We start from the raw sequence: 19302 nt of genomic DNA, 5'->3' as shown, positions 1-19302 counted from the left end.
GTTAAGGACATCCTGTGCTTTCTTGAGTTTTTATTTTTATATTTTTAGTTAATTTATGTCTCAGTATTGGTATTAAGAGAAACAAAAACAACTCTGAAAATATGGTATTGATTCATTCCTTAGTGTTATTGTATAATGTTCAAATGTAGGTTTTCTTTACACTTCTTGTGAGTTAAACTATGGGCTGCTCTTTTGCTCTTTTCTATTGTTGAAAAGTCTAATTGTTGATATGGTGAAACTTTTAAACTGCCAAACTTTGCAGCAACTTCAGATGATTCGCAACAAAGTGATTCGCTAATGACGTACGAATCAAAACAAGCGATTCAGCTGTTCTACAGCGCCTGCGCAGCGAGGAGGCGCAGCTTGAGGCGAGAAGTCCACTGATAGGATTTGTACGCTCACGCGCCTCCCTGGCTGTTACTATGGAAACGTGGAAAGCCGATCTAAGGATTACAGTCATAGCTTTAGCTTGCTAGTTATTATTATTGTTGTGATTTTATTATTGTCTGCTCGAAATTCATACATCACAGATAGCTTACGCTTAAAAATAACAGCCAGCATGTCGTCAGTTCCAGTGGAGATGAAAGACAGGTTAGTTAGTAGCTGGTTAGCTGCTTGGCTAATCTAGATTCATTTACAGCGTCTGTAGCTACTTCTGTTAGCATCATGAGTTTATTGATATGCATAGGTGGGTAGTTATATGTCAGAAATAGTACTGTCAGTATTCCTGTTTACGAAAATAGCCAGCTAATCTAATAAATAAAACGAATGGTTTGGTTAGCAGTTTTGTTGCACTTAGCTAAATGTTAGCTACTTGCTATTCCAAAGTTAGCAAACAAAAGGTGTTTTGTAAATTCATCCTGTATTGAAGTATTGAGAGAAAGTTGCATGGTCTTTCCCCCTTTTTTCTTCCAGTGCATTGTCCAGTTCCAAATGGCTTGATGCACATTATGATCCAGTGGCTAATTTATATACATTTTCTTCATGCATCAGTGAGTGAATGTTTAAGTTCATTCAATTTATTCGTTTATAGGATTGTAGAATAATTTCACTTAAAACACAACCAATAACACGACCACCCAAAATCTCGAACCAAACATGACTAATAATACTAATATCTCCTTCCCAGCTCTCGCAGATTTGCATGGAGATGGTGAGAACAAGGTGAGATTGTGTCTTCGTCCATTTTCATTCCATGTGCATGCCCTAAGATATATATTATATGTATTATAATGCACCTTGTAGTCAGTCATTAGCCTTTTAATCAATTCAACCTACCATATAAACTAATTTACATTTACATTTCACATGGATGTGATTTGATAAATATCAATTATAGACACAGTGATAGTTCCTACTGGTTCACTGGGTAAGAAATCCCCCTTTGGAAAGGCTAAAATACTCCCTGTCCACTTTATTAGGAACATTCATACAATTATCCAGTCATTCCATTATGTAGAATAAAATCGTGTTTACATCAGACATCAGAATGGGGAGAATCTGATATTAAAGTGACCATGGCATGTTTGTTGGTGTCAGGTTTAAGTATTTTCAAAACATCTGTGTATCAACTGATTCTAGTGCAATGTTTTTCACGTTTAACACACACATGCTTTTCTTATTTCATTTGATGTTTGTGTGTGTTCATGTGTGTGTGCATGCATGATAGCTGGTGGTGGGTGATCTGGGTACAGGAGCAAGCAACATGAAGCTGAAGGTGTACCGAGGCACTGGGCTGCTCAGTGAGAACACCTTACTGGACTTGCCCACTGGTCTGGTGTCTTTCCTCATGGACCAACATGAACCTCGCACCCCTGCCATTGCTGTGGCTTCAGGCCCCTTCATCTATATCTATAAGAACCTACGGCCCTATTTCAAGTTCACTTTGCCCACTCTGGAGGTCAACCTCCTGGAGCAGGATGTATGGAATCAGGCTAGAGGGGTGAGTAAGGCTTCCAGCTGGGGTCTGCTAAATGCTGGAAATGTAAATGTAAATCATGTATCAATAGTTTTTTATGCAAGAATATGTGGACACTGAGCATCACACAGATAATAACTTATAATAATTAATAATTCAGATTCTGAGAAATACAGTAAGTCAGAATTCTTGTCTCTGGTAAGCTTTAATATACCCACATATAGTAGATTATCCTGACTCATTTTCTAGAATTATCATCTGATCCATGTGTACACTCCTAGACTTATTTTTGAGAATTTTGCTTGTCATTATTTGATTGGTTAAAACATAAATCCTGTGTTGCCTTGTCTCCCAAGGATATGATTGACCCACTGACATTAAAAGAAATGTTAGAGGGTATAAGGTAAGTTCCCTAACTGTACAGTTTGCACATTGTCATTCACTTACTCAATAAAAGACAGTCATGCTGGTGAAAAAATGCTTTTTCAACATTTTCCCTTCTGTTCATTAGAGATAAGGCTGACATCCCACTCTCAGTCAGATCGTTACGGTAACATTTTACACAAAGAAGTTTTTACACAGTTTCTTAACTGTTTCATCATCAGTTCGGAAGAATTTTGAATTCTGCTTTTAATATTGCATTATGTTTTAGATTCCTCACGCTTGAACCACAGGAAATGGAGTCTTATGTTAACCTTCACAAAGAGCAGCCTATACGCAGACAGGTGACAACTCTCACCTTACACACAAACACATACATACGCACACAGTTATGTAGATACAGAACATACAGACACTGACTTTTAGTTTTTTTAAAGTTGACTCGAAATGAGAGCAAATTAGAGAACATGTTGGAAATACTATATGAACAAATCCGCCTTGAATCCATTAAATTAGTGTCAATAAGTAAACGGACGCACCTTTTAAAGAATAAGTCCCACTGTGTATAATATTTTTATCTCTTCTTAGACGGTAATTACATGCATAGCGACACTGAAGAAGAACATGGCGGATGACGATGCAGTCAGCTGTCTGGTTATTGGCACAGAAAGTCAAGATGTTTATATCTTGGACCCAGAAGCCTTTACCATTCTCTCAAAAGTAAGTAATCCAGTTTCCTTACACCAGTTTTTCCAAAGTGTTGGAGAAGTTTAAAAATGATATTCATGTCTGCAGATGTCCCTTCCCAGTGTTCCGACACTAATGGATGTGACCGGTCAGTTTGACATAGAGTTCAGAATCATTGTAGCCTGTCGCAATGGGAACATCTATATACTGCGCAGGTATGTGAGCATGTTGTTGTGATCTGCAGCAGTGCAGTGCAGCACAAATTAGTGCATCAAACTGATCACGTACTGCATTGGACATGTTTTCATTACAGAGACTCGCAGAAGCCCAAGTACTGCATAGAGCTGTCCTCTCACCCTGTTGGGCTGGTCAGGATGGGAAAGAATGTAGTGGTGGGCTGTGCTCAGGAGACTATGCAGAGTTTCACTCAGAAGGTCTCACTATGAACACACACACTGATAGATTTATCCGTCACCCAGAGCTTCTCTTTAAAAGTAAAACAAGCACCGAAACGTTTCATTGTAATGTAAAGGAATGTAAATGCTAATCACGTGCTACTAGCTGTATAACTACGAACTATATCAACAGTTTATTGACTTTTTTTTGTTTGATTTTTTTTTAAAAGGGGAAGAAGCTTTGGACCACTTATCTGCCTGCTCCAGTAACCACTATGGCCCTTCTGGACTTGCCCACACGGGGCTTCCAGGCCATACTGGTGGCTCTGGCCAACTGTGAGGTCCATGTGTACCGGGACAAGAACGTAGTCAGCACCTTCAAAACGCCGGTAAAATGCATAAAACAGTCACGAAGGCTGTGACATTACAGTACATTACAGCTCTCGTACGTGAAATGGACTTGTTTCACAATTTATTGTAAAGACTATATTTCACTCTTAAATGTTTCAAGCAATGTAAATACACACATTATTCTACGGAAGAGACCCAATGTTTTGTTCCTCATTATTATTAGGATATACTGTGTTATTGAATTATTATAAAAAAAATTGTATATTTTTTTTTTTAAAGTTTTTTGCTTTTGTTACAACATATTACTTATTAATGCAGCATAATGAGTCCCCATTTATCACACCATATTTTTGTTTGCGCAATTTCATGTTTTATAAGCTGAACTACCCTCAACTGAAAGACCTGTCGTGTGTTACGTTTTTGTTTTACAGGATGTGGTGACCAGCATTTGTTTTGGCCGTTATGGTCGTGAGGATGGCACGCTAATCATGACCACCAAAGGTGCTGTATAAAGGCTAAAAAACAACAACAACAAAAACAACAAAGAATTGTATGTAAGAGATAAAACACAATGGGGCATTCTGTAAGAGGAAAATAATCAACAACAGGTTGATGTGATGTAGTTTCCACGCTCATGTTAATTACATTCCTATAACATCAAGTCATTAAGTGTTTTATTCCTTCTACATTTTTTCAATTCTTTAAAACTGACATTTACATTTCATCAGTTTATAGTTATGTTCAATGTTTAATGTAACAAAACATGAAACACGTTAGATGTAGTGTGCATAATGAATTAGCCCTAGTATATGTAATGATATAATATTGTGCATTTAACTTCATCTACTGTAGTTTATTTACTGCATTGAATGTATTTCTTTTACGTTGTCCAGGAGGTGGTCTGATTGTTAAAATCCTGAAGAGGACAGCTGTGTTTGATGACAGGGACTCCATCTCTGGTCCCCCAGTAGCCCAGAGCATCCGACTAAACGTGCCCAAGAAAACAAAGCTTTATGTTGACCAGACAATGAGAGAAAGGGAGAATGCTGTCGGTATGTACAGCCACCTTAAAACACACACATCCAGACTGAAGAGTTTTATAATAATTCACAGCAATGGTTCATGCTGTATAAATGATATTGGTTTGAAATATAGAAACAATATTGTCTGTGTTCTGTTGTTAAGCTATGCACAGAGCTTTTCAAATGGACCTGAGCAGGCTGCGGCTAGCTGCAGCCAGAGCCTACGTCAAAGCCCTGGAGTCCAGCCTCGCTCCGATGTCAGCCAGCTTGACAGAACCTCTAAAGATGAATGCGGTGGTGAGTGTAAACACAATCATGGTAGCTGTTTTCCAGTTACCAGTTAAATATCTATGCCTCTATCCATTTAACCAGTCAACCTTTTTAGAACACATTTTATTTTAGCATTTTCATTTAAACAATCAATGAGCTTGTCCATACCACAATATAACAGAACCTGCTGCGGTTTTTCCTTAAATTTCTCACCGTTTTGTATATTTGCCTTTTAGCTGACAAACCCAACAGACCTAGCCCATTTAGACTCGTTTTGCTTTTAATAGAAATTAGATATAAATGAATTAAAACAAAAGAACTGAATGAAGATTGACATCTTTGGTAGAACATTTTATAAACATTTTCTTTGTTTGTTTTGAATGTGGCATGAATAGTAAGCAAACTGCAATTTAAACACTTGTGTTTTTTTTTTTTTTTTTTATGTATTTATTTTTTATTATATTGTAAAGGTTCAAGGCTTAGGCCCGTCCTTTAAACTCACTCTGAACATCCAGAACACTGCAGCGTGTCGCCCTGTAATGAACCTAGCAATTAGTTTCCTGTATGATGAGAATTTGTACAGTATGAGGACAGCCTTTTTTAAGGTAAGCTACTATCTTTATTTATTCACTTTTTTAAATCAATTTTCTATGAAGTAGTGTGTAATTAGTTGGAGGAGCAGAACAATTACACCATGCCTTATTTGTGCTGTGTCTGTAGATCCCCCTGCTGGTTCCAGGACTAAATTACCCCATTGACACCTTTGTGGAGTGTCTGAGTGATAAAGGGATTTCTGACATCATTAAAGTGAGATTTTCATTTTTTCTCTTTAGTCTCAGAAGTATTATGATGAATATATACTTTTTGCACATTTGGGAATGCGGACATCTTTATATGCTGCAGGTGTTTGTGCTGAAAGAAGGGAAGAGCAGCCCGCTACTCACTGCACACATTAACATGCCTGTAAGTGAAGGACTGGCAATGAACTAGAAGCTATTGACAAGATGACCTGTGTGTGCACTAGTGCTGGATGAGCGTGATGCTGTGTGTGGGTAAAGGCAGGGCTTAGCCGTTATGCCGCAGAGACTGAAGAGCCTCTCAGTACAGGGGATCAGAGACGCTTGTGCTGGACCTAGAAGCTTTAGATTAAATCTGAAAGAGGAGTTTTGATGTGATTGCTGCAGTCACCAGAGATTCAATGTAAAATGCTGCTTTGATTGTGTGTGTGTGTGTGTGTGTGTGTGTGTATCTAATGGCTTTTTTACAGTAATACAGTATCATAATTTGTATTTGTATTTTTGTAAATATACTCACTAACCCCTTTATTAGGATCATCTGCACATTCATGTAATTCAATCATGGATAAATAGGAAAAATCTTTTTTCAGTTATGTTAAACCTGTGTCCACTTTTCTGTTGAACCCAGTTTGGTTTTTCCACTACCCTATAAATTCTAAAATACTGTTTAATGTGAATATTATTAACTAAAAGGATTTAAATTATAATCTCGTGCATGATGCTGCTGCCACACGATTGGCCGAGTGGATAATTGCATGTATGAGCAGGTGATTCCGATAAACGAGTTAGGGAGTGTATGTTATTTATTAAGCCTAATAATGTCTTGCTGACATGATTAATGGAATAAATCGAAAGAGTAAAATTTATATTTTCAGTTTTCTGTCACCTCGTGTGAATGCGTACATTTTAATGATCGGTTGATTTCAAGAACTTCAAGAACCGAGTGACATCTGATGGGGTTTCACCAGCTGACACACATATGTTAAGGGAACTTGGACACAACATCTGACTATGGGTTGTACTGCTGTTTGAGTGTTAAGAATAGATCAGTGGCGGATGGCATGACTTGTGCACACCGTGTTACATTACACCCCTGATTAGCCATTTGGTTAATACAGAATATCCAGTATTTACAGATTCATCCTTGTCTAACTAGGACAACAGAAAATACAAGAAGAACATACTTTATGATTTATTCATTTCAAGAAGTAGTTGCTCTTCAGAGAAAGACAAAATAAGCACCATAACTGTTAGAAAACTGGATTAATTAATGAGTTATTTTGATTATTTAAAAAAAAAAAATGCAGATGAGTTCAGCGTTTCACAGAAGAATCGGTTCAAGTTAAGGCAGCTCAGTACACAAGCTGTTTGTAATGCAGGCAGAAGATTTTTCACATAACTTCTTAAAGGTTCAAATGCACAATCTTTGACATGCTTAAGATTTAAGTGCAGTGGAAAAGTAAAACATGGCTATGTAAACATGGTAAGGGAGATCCACTGAAAGAAGGGAGAAATAGAAAAGTTTTAAAAAAATAAAAAAGAACTTTTGTGTGGTAATTGTCATGTAATTAAATTAAATGAGCAAATGGACAAACCTGGGAGAAATTGAAAGACACCACTCCATCTGCATCTGTGTCCATGGCTTTAAATGTCTCTGGGGAGAATATAGAGCCGGAACAATAGAAATCAGCAAAAGTCTAAAACATATTATACATTTTATATATATATATATATATATCATGAATACATTCTGCTATTTGGACAATAGGTTATTTTAGAATTGTCTTATACCACAGTGCAATTAAATGCTTAAATTTAATTGATTACAAGGTCTTTATTTATTTAGTAGCATGGCAGATGCTAACGTGTAATCATCAATATGCTGAATCTTTTTGTTAGCATTTTTTTTTAAAAAGAGTGTCTAGTGTCATCACTAGTGTACAGTAAATCTGTAACAAAACAAACCGTATTACTTTTGTTATTACCTTCAAAAAAAACAAAAAAAAACAGTGTTATAATACTGTTATATTTTAACACACATTGAATGTAATTCCACCACATTGAATGTAACTATGGCTAAAATTTATTTCATGTCATTCTTTAATAAATAAATCAACACCAGACTGCTGTTGTGTAAGAGGAATAAAACATTTCAGGAAATGTTGTTACAGTATAATCAGGATAATCAGCTTTGAAGTAGTACAAGCATCATAGTCGCTGGTTATTATCCAGTAGCAGCATGTCCTGTTATGTTTTATTTGTTACTTCATATATATATATATATGCTGTATTATATATATATATATATATAATACAGCATTTATGAGGTTTGTTTGTATAAGCACTCACTGAACATGCTCTCCAGGCGGATCAGACAATTCACAAAGCTGTCGAAGTCCACATTCATGTCTGGCTTCGCGTAGCGTAAGATTATTAGCTGGAAAATGTGGTTGCTCAGCTTGAATCCTGACAAATGGAACAGACATTTAAGTACTGTTCATTTTTACAATTATTATTACTATAAAGCACTTTTGTATAGTGAGGTGTTTGTACCTGCGGATTCTAAAGCCAGGCGCATTTCATAGGAGTTCATGGTGCCTGACTTGTCCAAGTCAAATTCTCTAAACACAGTCTGATAGTTTTCAGAGTATTCATAAAAAAGAGAGAAAAAAAACTGTAAACAAAGAAGATAATGAGATGGAAAACCAGTTTGTGTTTTCATACAAGGAGTAATTATTACTAACAAGATATTGTTTAATCTTCTCCCAAAGCACGTGAAAATCTGTTAAGCCCAGTCTTCCTTTACCGGTTGTCTGCACGAGCCATGTCAAGGCAATGTATAGAAATTTTTGGTACTACAGGAAAGCTTCTACTCTATAGTGCAAAATATTCAAAGAAATGAACAGACAAGTGAAGTGAAAGGATACATCCAGGAGATTAATCATGCTTCTGCAGGCCTCCTTCTCAAAACCATTTGTTTTTAAGTCCTTATCTATAAAGAGAAGCAAGAGGGTCCACACAGTTCTGCCCGTTTCAAAGATCAATCACATAAAGATTTCCTGTAATTAAAACAATCCAGTACCTACCACCAAATTCAAAATTTCTCTTTTTTAAGAGAAAAGACAAAATATATTTATTAGAGATGAGCCGGATACTCGGCTGAAACGAGTATCCGTTACGGATAAAGCACTTCTGCCGAGTACGAGTATTATACGAGTAATACGAGTCAATATCTGTGCTCGGATTGAATGAAAATCATCATTGGGTAGCTGATTGTGTCAGCGTTCTGTGATAGGCTAGTCACAGCGCCCCTCCCCTACACACATACAGATGTACTGTTTTGCTGTGTCTCGCTCTGCTCACTCACAGTCACACACAGAACAGCTCTCTGTCTCTCCCTCAGTCTCTCGGGTTCGCGGGTCTTTTTCGTTAACGTTTAGGGTTTCTTCAGCTTTTTACTTCGGGTTGTAACGTTAATAATACGTACTTACTAACCAGTAGAGTTCTGGTAAACGTGGGTTCGTTCAGACGTGGTGCTTGCTTGGTAGAATGCGACTCGCATTGCGTCTCTGCCTGTCGGAGATTTTTTTTCTTTTTAAAACCTTCAGCTGTCTCTAACCTGTGACCAGACACTGAGTGTCTGACACGTTTTTGCTGTATTTCATAAAAACATAAAGGTAGTAAGCTAGTGTTATAAATATTACAAATTAATTATTACCGGTTAAAGCCCCGCCCATTTCAAGACAAGCCACCCACTCCGAGTACGGATACGGATACAGATAATTCATATGGTTAACAGATACGGATACAGATACAGATAATGCTGTCCTCGCTCATCCCTAATATTTATATACATATACAATATATTCCATCCTCATGCTAAATTCAATGTCATAAGAGGAAGAAACCTAGAGAGGAACCAGACTCAGAAGGGAACCTCATCCTCATTTGGGTGACACTGGACAGTCGTCTACTTTTGGCTGATCCCGTTAGCGGTAGCCATAGCGAATAATCTGTTTCCACCTAACTCCATCCTCTTCATCCTCTTCTCTCACAACAATTCACTTTATTTCCTCATTTAACACATCCATATATCTCCTATTTGGCCTTCCACTTGACCTTTTACCTGGCAGCTCCATCTCCAACATCCTTCTACCAATATAACCATCTCCCTCCTTTGTACATGTCCAAACCATCTCAATCTAGCCTCTCTGACCTTGTCTTAGGTGACACTGGACAGTAAATAATGTAAATGTAAATAATGTCTTTTCTTTTCGGTTTGTAGTCAATTGGAATTAAGCAGCCAAGAGCCCCTAAGGAACTAACAGGTCAGCACAATTTCCTAGGTCAGGGTCTAAAATAGGCCAGAGTCTACTATAAGCAAAGAGTTAATGTGAGTTTGTGCAAGAATATATTTCCTTTTTAATTTTTTTTTTTTTTTTTTATTCTTTTTTGAAAAATGTGAATAATTGCATGTTTATTTTGGTCCATTAAGTTGACTATATACAGTGCTGAACGTAAATGAGTACACCTCTTTTAAAAAGTAACATTCTAAATCATATCTCAATGAACACAAAACAATTGTCCTAAATGTTGACAAGACTAAGTTTGATATAACATCTGTTTAACTTATAACATGAAAGTAAAGTTAATAATTTAATTTAAAATACACATTTTTCAGTTTAACTCATATTAGGGTGATGCAAAAATGAGTACACCCCACAACAAGTAGACTACAAGTAGCCCCAATAAAAGAGGCTCTAATGCAAAACATTGCTTTGTCCTATAACACATTTGCCAAAGAAGACACTTAAGCGTGCTTACGTTTGCTCACGACGCGGTTTAGAATCACCTGCAACTTTGGAATGTCAATCTCCATTTCCTACAAACCAAGACAGGAATATAGAAAAGAGGTTATAACATGTCAGAAAACTCATGACTCAAAGTCAGAAGTCTACTTTCCTCAGCTCACCTTTCCAGCCAGCTTGAAGAAAAGAGCTTTGAATCCTTCATCAATCTCACTCTCCTGTAGTACAGGCTACAGTAGTCAAAAATAGTCATTATTAATTAGATAGCACATTTTTTTTAAAATTTCAGTTCAAACTCAAATAAACTTAAATTGCTTTACATAGAACAGACATGAGAAAGCAAATGAATGACGCGATCTATCATGAGAGATTCATAAATCAATTAGATAGAGACAGATAAATACTTTATCGATCCCCTAGGAAATTCAAGAAATTCAATATCAATCTATAAAAATCTAACAAATAAATAGAATCGATTTCTTCAAATATAAAAATCACAAAACGACCCAATATGATTATGATCGGATCCAACTAATCAAGTATACTTTTAAATAATAAATAAATTCCGGGTTTATAAGCAATATAAGAAGCTGTTTCACCAATCAAGCAGGTTTTTAACAGTATTTAATCAATTGCTTGTGATGAGTCAAAAAAGCGTAAAAGCGATGACATTACCCCTCTTCTGAGGTTGCCTATTGAATACAGAATTCGTTTTTAAAATACTTTTATTTGTTTTTAAGTCCTTGCATAATGAAGCTCCTATTTACTTATCTGAACTATTACATCCTTACTCTCCTTCCAGAAGCCTAAGATCAGGCAACCAGAACCTCCTCACTGTTCCCTTTTCAAGACTTAAGCGTAGAGAGGATCGAGCTTTTTCAGTGATTGGGCCTCGGTTTTGGAATGATTTGCCAATAGAGTTAAGATTAGCACCCTCTCTGTCCATTTTTAAGTCCCTTTTAAAAACATATCTCTTTTCCTTGGCATATCCATAGTTTTCTTTTAATTGTTCTATTATTGTTTGTTTTAGTGTTTTAGTGTGTAATATTATATTGTTTAATTCTATTTTGCTTTCATTATCTCTTGTCTTAGTATCATTTTTTTTTTCTGTGTATTTTTACTAACACTCTTTTATTGTACAGCACTTTGGTCAGTCCTATGGCTGTTTTAAATGTGCTATATAAATGAAGTGAACTTGAACTTGAGTCACTATAATGTATAATAATCCAGATAGGTTACAATCATCATAATCAGGGCAATAGTACATCAAAATAACGATATCAGCGGGACTTTTGTGTGGATTTGGGTTTTTTCTGCGTTGAAAATTCCACTTACATCATCTGGTAGATCTGCAGAAAACTCGTCATCAAGCTCCCTTCAAAAGACAGACAGCATTAATGAAAATAAATTTTACGAACATTTGAGAGCTCCTGAGTTTGTGTAAATTGACCCACAAGACTTGTTTATATAAACCTTAACTGAGCTGCTTCAAGTTATTATTATTTAATTCAGTTTCAAGCTTAAATATAACGCCAATATTGTGACATTCAGCTATTTCATGTGAATATCTGAAAGAATCATAAACAAATCAACAAATTTAGTCAAATAAGGCTGGACATTTAATTACGACAAAATAAATGATGTCTTATACGAAAGAAGGATGAGTGAGAGTGTTGTTTGTAGATGACCGGCTTTCTCTAAGATTTATACATTTTTCTAATACATTTCTGCAAACATTTCTAAATGTGTTGTAAATGAGGCCCATAGTTATGGGTAACATGGTTTATTTCACATTCAATCATTCATTCATCTTCTACCGCTTATCCGAACTACCTCGGGTCACGGGGAGCCTGTGCCTATATCAGGCGTCATCGGGCATCAAGGCAGGATACACCCTGGACGGAGTGCCAACCCATCGCAGGGCACACACACACTCTCATTCACTCACGCAATCACACACTATGGACAATTTTCCAGAGATGCCAATCAACCTACCATGCATGTCTTTGAACCGGGGGAGGAAAATGGAGTACCCGGAGGACACCCCCGAGGCACGGGGAGAACATGCAAACTCCACACACAAGGCGGAGGCGAGAATCGAACCCCCAACCCTGGAGGTGTGAGGCAAACGTGCTAACCACTAAGCCACCGTGCCCCCCTGATTTAGTTCACATGTTCTTCAATAAATATCATGTTGACATACAACACATTTTTTAATTGTGTATTTAATGATGATTGAAACAACAACTGAAATCACTCACTCAGATTCTGTGGCTTTCTCAGAGAAAACCCTCAGCACAAAATCGCCCTCTTTGTGGGGTTCAAATGTGGAGGGAACGATAATGTACTCCCCCGCAGGCAGACAGAAGCGTGAGCTCACCTCCCGGAGGTTGATGAACAGCTCAGAACGAGCGCTGGATGTGTTTTTGAGGAAGAAGTCACGCTTCAGATGCACACCTGTGCTGCCCAGAAACTGCCAAGTAAATACATATCTTTCTGAGGATTTTTCCTCATGCAAATGGATTCCTGCTTTCTAAAGTATCCAAGAGAAAAACTTAAACCAGTGTATTGCGCCCGAACAGAACAGGCACTGACGAACAGCTCATAGATTAGATGATCTAGATCAGACATGACTTCATCATTTTTAGATGTGCATCAAACCCATACCTCTTTGGGAACCTATAAAAGATTTAAAAATGAATATTAGTGAAATAAAAACAGACATGTTTGTAAATACACAGATTTAATCTAACCCAAGAACTCAACAGCAAAAAGTTCAGTTTCAGAACATGCTAGAATCATCAGTAAAATAAGCACTGATACTGAAACAGGAACCCTGGAGCTGTGAGACACCAAAACTACCCAGTGCTCTGCCATTCCACATGCCACATTGCAAATTGCTGCTTCTCAGAAGCTCCTTATGCTTTTGAAGCCATCACATCATGAAGGAATGTGATAGCCTAGTGGTTAAGGCATTGGACAACTGAATGGAAGGTTACAAGATTGAATCCCTGGTCTACCACGTGCCACTCCTGGGCCCCTGAGCAAGACCATCAATTGCTCAATTGTATTTATGTTTGTAATGTTAATGTATCATACAGTATGTAGTTGTATAGTATTCATCTATAATGGGTGTTAAAATGGGAAACAATATTAACACACACAAAAACAAACACTAAAGTCATTACAGCAACCGCTGACAAGGACAGTCGAGACGTTTTAAAAATTATGTTCCATTTGTTATATTACACAATTAAAATAAAATTCTTACTTCATAAATGGCGTATCCAATCGTTTCCATGTCCTTGCCCTCTCGTCGCAACAGCCGCCGATTCTTCTGCATGAGCGCCACCAGAAAACTGCAGCCATCTTGGCCCTCATTGTCTGGGTCCTTTAGTATGATTTTATACTGGGGGTTGATCCAAAATGTTGCTGTGTTCATAATAAAATATGAAAGCTGAATTCACTATCTTTTAGAATCTTCATAAGAAAAGTGAGTGATTAATAAAGTGATTAAAATAATTGATATAATGAAGTTTTAGTACCTGGGTAGTTCCTGCAGCCTCCCGCTGTGCTGCCTCTCCTCCACTCCCCTGGGTACAGGGTTGAGTTCCACCTCTTCAGCTCCATGCTTTGTAGTGCATCTGCTGTCAGATTACAGATCTCCAACCTGCTGAACTCCTTCTTGAAATCATTATATGACATCCTGTGTGGACAGAGAAAGAGAAACTATGAACTATGTACTATAATCTATGTACAAATACACGTTTTCTATAAGGAGATATTTATTTATCATTCATGAAGGGGCCACTGGAGGGGCCTCCAGTGTCTAATGTTCAGTTTCCTCGTTTTTCCAGGTTTTCAGTGCAGAAGAATTTATTCTTTCTCAGGATTCTCAGTAACATAATAAGCTGGATTTTTTCCTAATAACAACAGGGAGTGGGATAAGAAATGACTTACAGCTGCTATATTGTAAGTGATAACAGTAACTTACGTGTTTCATGGACACTCCACAGCATAAATGTAACTACAAATGGATTAAAAGCATGATCTAATGTTCATTAATAAATTAGAAAGGTAACATGCCCAGTCATGTTTTAATCCACCATTTTCTAAGACTGTAATGGTGGGTGAAAATGTTTAATAGCATCTTACAACAAGAGCAGCTATTTGTACTCACTCACTCTCATTCATTTTCTACCACTTATCTGAACTACCTCGGGTCACGGGGAGCCTGTGCCTATCTCAGGCGTCATCGGGCATCAAGGCAGGATACACCCTGGACGGAGTGCCAACCCATCGCAGGGCACACACACACTCTCATTCACTCACGCAATCACACACTACGGACAATTTTCCAGAGATGCCAATCAACCTACCATGCATGTCTTTGGACCGGGTGAGGAAACCGGAGTACCCGGAGGAAACCCACGAGGCACAGGGAGAACATGCAAACTCCATACACACAAGGCGGAGGCGGGAACCCCAACCCTAGAGGTGTGAGGTGAACGTGCTAACCACTAAGCCACCGTGCCCCCCGCAGCTATTTGTAATTCAAATCAAATATGACTTCATTTATTATAGCATAATTAAACACTGATAATATACCAGAACTCTCCATCTTCCTGGCAATTATGCAGACGGTCCTTTACGGAAGGGTCAATCCCTTTCCACTCCTTGGAACTAAAAGGTACAAAGCATAATTAATAACATCATTATCTATTTTTCTTTTGCTCCAGCTTCTTTACTTTTCAATGCCCTTCATGTGTCTTTATGTGTTCATTTATTCTACGTTCTCACTTATCACTCCAGGCTCCAGTCCATTCCACCTCTCCCCACGGGTTCCGGATGCGAAGCAACTTTACAAGGTTTCCTTTAAATTCCACCTAACCAATAAGAGTTCAGCATTAAGTCACCAGAAATCTTTGATTATGCCGGTTAACAATTTCCTTGCTCACCTCCTCTACTCCTGTAACAGAATAAGCATGTCCTTTCACCAGCTTTTTGAAGGTGACTGCTTCCATGTCAAAGAAACCAGTGATCTAAAAGAGTGAAAGTCTTTAGAAATCATGTTACACACTCTATGTTAAGTAATGCGTGTCTATACTCACATCTATTGAGCATCCCATTAGAGATCCTCTCTCTACAGCTCTTTGGATGATGCTGAAGAGGTTGGCTGGAGCTTTCTTTAGTTCATACATTTCTGTAATGCCGCCAGTAAAATCTTCAAACCCCTCAGAGGTAGAGCCTCCTGAGAGCGCCTCGTAACAACCATTCAACCTGTCACACAGGTACATATTTAGTATAGACTCACAGGCCACTTTAATAGGAACACCTCTACCCATGCATACTCCTGATAATTACAATCAAGCAATTATCTAATCAATCAGCTCACCAGACAGTGAACAATACAGCTGATAATTGGAAGAAAAACATTTAACTATCCACTTTCAGTAGGTCAGTTCCCACCTATTGGTGTATTTAGTGAACCCAGTGAAAATGACACCAGATCCCTCTTACTTGGCATATGCCTTCTCCACTAGTGCACTCCAGAACTCTGCCCCTTCAGCTGAGTGAACAAACAGAAGCTTGCCATCTCTTACTGGCAGACGATCATCGATCACTACATCAACCCATTCCCCAAACTGCCAAAACTGCAACAGAGAAGTGAGAACACTAATTATTACATCAGGTCAATTTTTTTTATCCTGTTGTTCTTCTTTTATCTTATTCATAATTATTCATATTCAAATCAAAAGACAATTATTTTCTAATACAGTGCATGGTGTATAAACCATATATCTTTTTAAAGGGATCATGGAATAAACAATATTTATTCAATTCTATACAAATGAGAGTCTACTGCATAGAAATACAATATTTTGTACAGCAGGAGCAATCATACTACTGTAGCTCAGCTAATAGGAGGTATAGAGGACATACAACATACTGCGTTCCCTGGCTTCTGTCAGGTGGGAACATACTACAATGGATCTCATACCGCTGAGGTCTTTGAGAAGTCATGAGGTGACAAAATGACATGTTATGTGCTTTGGGAGATAAGTAGGCTCCCATGATTAACTGTAGCTCTGTTAATATTCATAACATAGACACGGACTCAGTTAGCCTTGATCCAAATTGTATTTATAATGCATCCTGTCCAGACAGTCCATGGGTTTGAAAAGCATGACATGAATTACTAATATGATTTGTCATTTTTTACTGTAATATTATTATACATCTCAGTGTACTAGCAATGTGACATTGATCCCCAGTTTAATAATCATACAGTACTGTTAAACATAGCAGACTATCATAGAATTCTGCTTTGCCTTCTTTAACATCTGCTGATCTATGCGAGGCTTTGACACACATCAGTGAACAATCCATGCCGTTTTATTCAGATGACTGAGTCTAAATAGGCTAAACAGGTCTGTGACACAGACCCATGCATGCTGTTGGAATTTGTCAAGAGGGAGCAAACACTGCACTGCCTGATGAGTTGTAGGCGATTGGGTATCTGTGTTCCCCATAAATACTCCCTGTAAATATAGCTAACCATGAGGGAGTGTTAAATTACTGTATATGCAGTTCAGCTGAATGCTGCTCTGGGGGATGGGAAGGAAAAATCCATGCGGTAAATCAGCATTTTGTTTTTGCAGAAGGAGTGATGCATGTTTTTTTTTTAGCTTTGTTTGCAGAAGGAGTGACTTGACAAATTGTGTCATGTTACCTGGAAGTGAAAGATTCCAGCGTATTGCTCATGGAAGCTCTGGCCATGAGGTACCACACGATGCAGTAATGGTTCATTCAGAGTAAGACATGCGATGGCCGCCAGCAGCCAACAGTCCCCTGTTTCAGAAAGTAATAATTGGTATCATGAAAAGAAAGAGAGACGACTGAAAGAGAAATATTTGTCTAGGTACTAATAAAGATCTTCCCAATTTTGACCGGCAACCTGTCCCTTACATCACATATACCACCTGGGTAGGCTCAAGGCTGAAATTTTCTGCATACATGGGCTCAGAGAAACCCACAGTTGACTGATTATTGACATTGTAATTAACATATGCTGAATATGCTAATAGTCCTATGCAGATACTTTGGCCAATCTGCTACTGCGATACACCTTACAGACAGCAGTGGGTTTTAAAAATGACAAACTGCTCCGTTAACTCTTACACTTGTGAATTTATTCATTTGTGGATTTTTGCCATTAATAAACAACAATTATCTTTCACCTCTTTGTAATCATACAGTCTTTCTGTATGATGGGTGAAGCGCTGTACCTAGAGCTCCTTGGCAGATGTCTGTGCGAGTTGCTCCATCTACAATGAAGTGTGGGTCAGTACAGAACTCCTGGAGTGCACAGAGAAGACCTATTGGTCAGATGGGGCACAAAAGTGACTGGAATATCTATGAGGTTTGTAGTAGTTTGGATGTAAACTGTGACAGACTGCAGCAGAGCCTTCACAGGTAAGCAGCTTGTGGGAGGCTTCCATACTACAGACTCTCACCGTGGGTCTCTTCCAGCATACTCCTTTGGTTTTGGCAGAGCCCGGTGCCAGATCCTTGAATCCTAGTGAGGAAGGTTGGGCTGGGAAGGTTTCATCCTCATATAAACGGCCACTTCGAAGGCAGCTGGCACGCAGAGACTCAAAGTCTTGACCAAGGAACTTCAGAGCCCTATCATTCTGACCTAAACCTTCACTGCGGTCCCACTCACTCCTCAGTCGAGCAGCTACTCCGGTGGCATATATAGGCTCCATGGATCAGTAGCTATTAAATCTGAGAATGGCATGGAAAACTAATGAGATCCACAAATGTAATGTAGTACCAAAATGTATTAATATAACATATACGTTAGTAAGGAAATTTATATTAATTAAAAAATAAATTAAAGTATAATCTCAAGCATAACCCCATTATAGTATTGAGTGTATGTCACATTTGTTTGGAATGATGCCAAGTAAAATTTTCAATTTAAAATTGAAGGATTGGAGGATTAAAGGACAAGTTTAATTAAAGTATTGTTTCCAGTGCATTTAACACACACTCTCAGAAAAATATCGTTAACTAGTAGACATAGCAGACTAGTAAAATACCACTCAAACTGATGAAATGCCTACCTTTAGAGCTCTACTCCTGATATTCTTGATAGCACTCTGCAGTTGACATCAAAATCTTGGTTATTGCTTATCTTTAATCAAGTTTATTTTCTGTATCGCAAGAGCTGTTCCAAATGTCAAGCTCACTGTGTCCTGTGCCAGTGGTACTAAAAAAACAAGCCTGCTAGAGTTGCTGGGTTGCCAGATTTGATTAACTGGCTTCCTCCCAGACATGTCTAAAGCTTCCAAATTCAGTTTCAATTGTAACCCAGTTGTATTTTTGTATTCTACAGACCATGACTGTAGAAAAAAAAGTAGGCGTTTTAGTTTGACTTAAAAGAAATTATCCACCTGAGGCATATGGTCTGATCTCTTACTGTATAAGCTGTCAGCTCTGTTCTTCATGGGCTGGGCGACTGCAGTGAGGAGGAGCTTTGAGCAGACTGCAGACCGGTGGACGTGTCTTTGAGCAGTTTTTCAGATATACAGACTTTCCGGAGTTCTTCAATTCTTTTGCGTTTTGAATTCAGTTATTTCAGGAGCTTTAAAATTCCCATAAAGAAAA

At 38.0% G+C, this 19302-nt stretch overlaps 2 protein-coding genes across 2 annotated transcripts; one reads left to right on the top strand and one right to left on the bottom strand.

Annotated features, from left to right (window-relative positions):
- Window positions 1-354: 354 nt before the first annotated feature.
- Window positions 355-6687, top strand: bbs1 (Bardet-Biedl syndrome 1). The gene is made up of 17 exons (XM_060890746.1): window positions 355-591; window positions 916-992; window positions 1130-1164; window positions 1670-1942; window positions 2275-2321; window positions 2430-2468; window positions 2571-2643; window positions 2888-3019; window positions 3095-3201; window positions 3300-3420; window positions 3612-3770; window positions 4164-4233; window positions 4626-4784; window positions 4918-5051; window positions 5495-5629; window positions 5745-5831; window positions 5928-6687. Exons 1-17 carry the CDS (start codon window positions 560-562, stop codon window positions 6012-6014), a joined length of 1767 nt encoding a protein of 588 aa, XP_060746729.1. The 5' UTR covers window positions 355-559; the 3' UTR covers window positions 6015-6687.
- A 337-nt stretch (window positions 6688-7024) lies between these two features.
- On the bottom strand, window positions 7025-19129 carry si:dkeyp-50d11.2 (calpain-1 catalytic subunit). Its single transcript, XM_060890747.1, has 22 exons — window positions 18759-19129; window positions 18147-18417; window positions 17919-17988; window positions 17363-17481; window positions 16150-16283; window positions 15741-15909; window positions 15588-15671; window positions 15430-15515; window positions 15238-15312; window positions 14175-14335; window positions 13901-14061; window positions 13297-13308; window positions 12891-13102; window positions 11965-12004; window positions 10794-10859; window positions 10646-10703; window positions 8749-8813; window positions 8566-8634; window positions 8375-8453; window positions 8171-8287; window positions 7417-7475; window positions 7025-7318 (listed from the first exon to the last, which is right to left on the bottom strand). Exons 2-22 carry the CDS (start codon window positions 18396-18398, stop codon window positions 7292-7294), a joined length of 2115 nt encoding a protein of 704 aa, XP_060746730.1. The 5' UTR covers window positions 18399-18417; window positions 18759-19129; the 3' UTR covers window positions 7025-7291.
- Window positions 19130-19302: the final 173 nt, after the last annotated feature.

The sequence above is a fragment of the Tachysurus vachellii genome, chromosome 17, assembly GCF_030014155.1.
Source record: "Tachysurus vachellii isolate PV-2020 chromosome 17, HZAU_Pvac_v1, whole genome shotgun sequence".
Lineage (NCBI taxonomy): Eukaryota > Metazoa > Chordata > Actinopteri > Siluriformes > Bagridae > Tachysurus > Tachysurus vachellii.
Note: the sequence above shows the minus strand (reverse complement) of the source record. Positions and strands in the feature narration are given on the sequence as shown.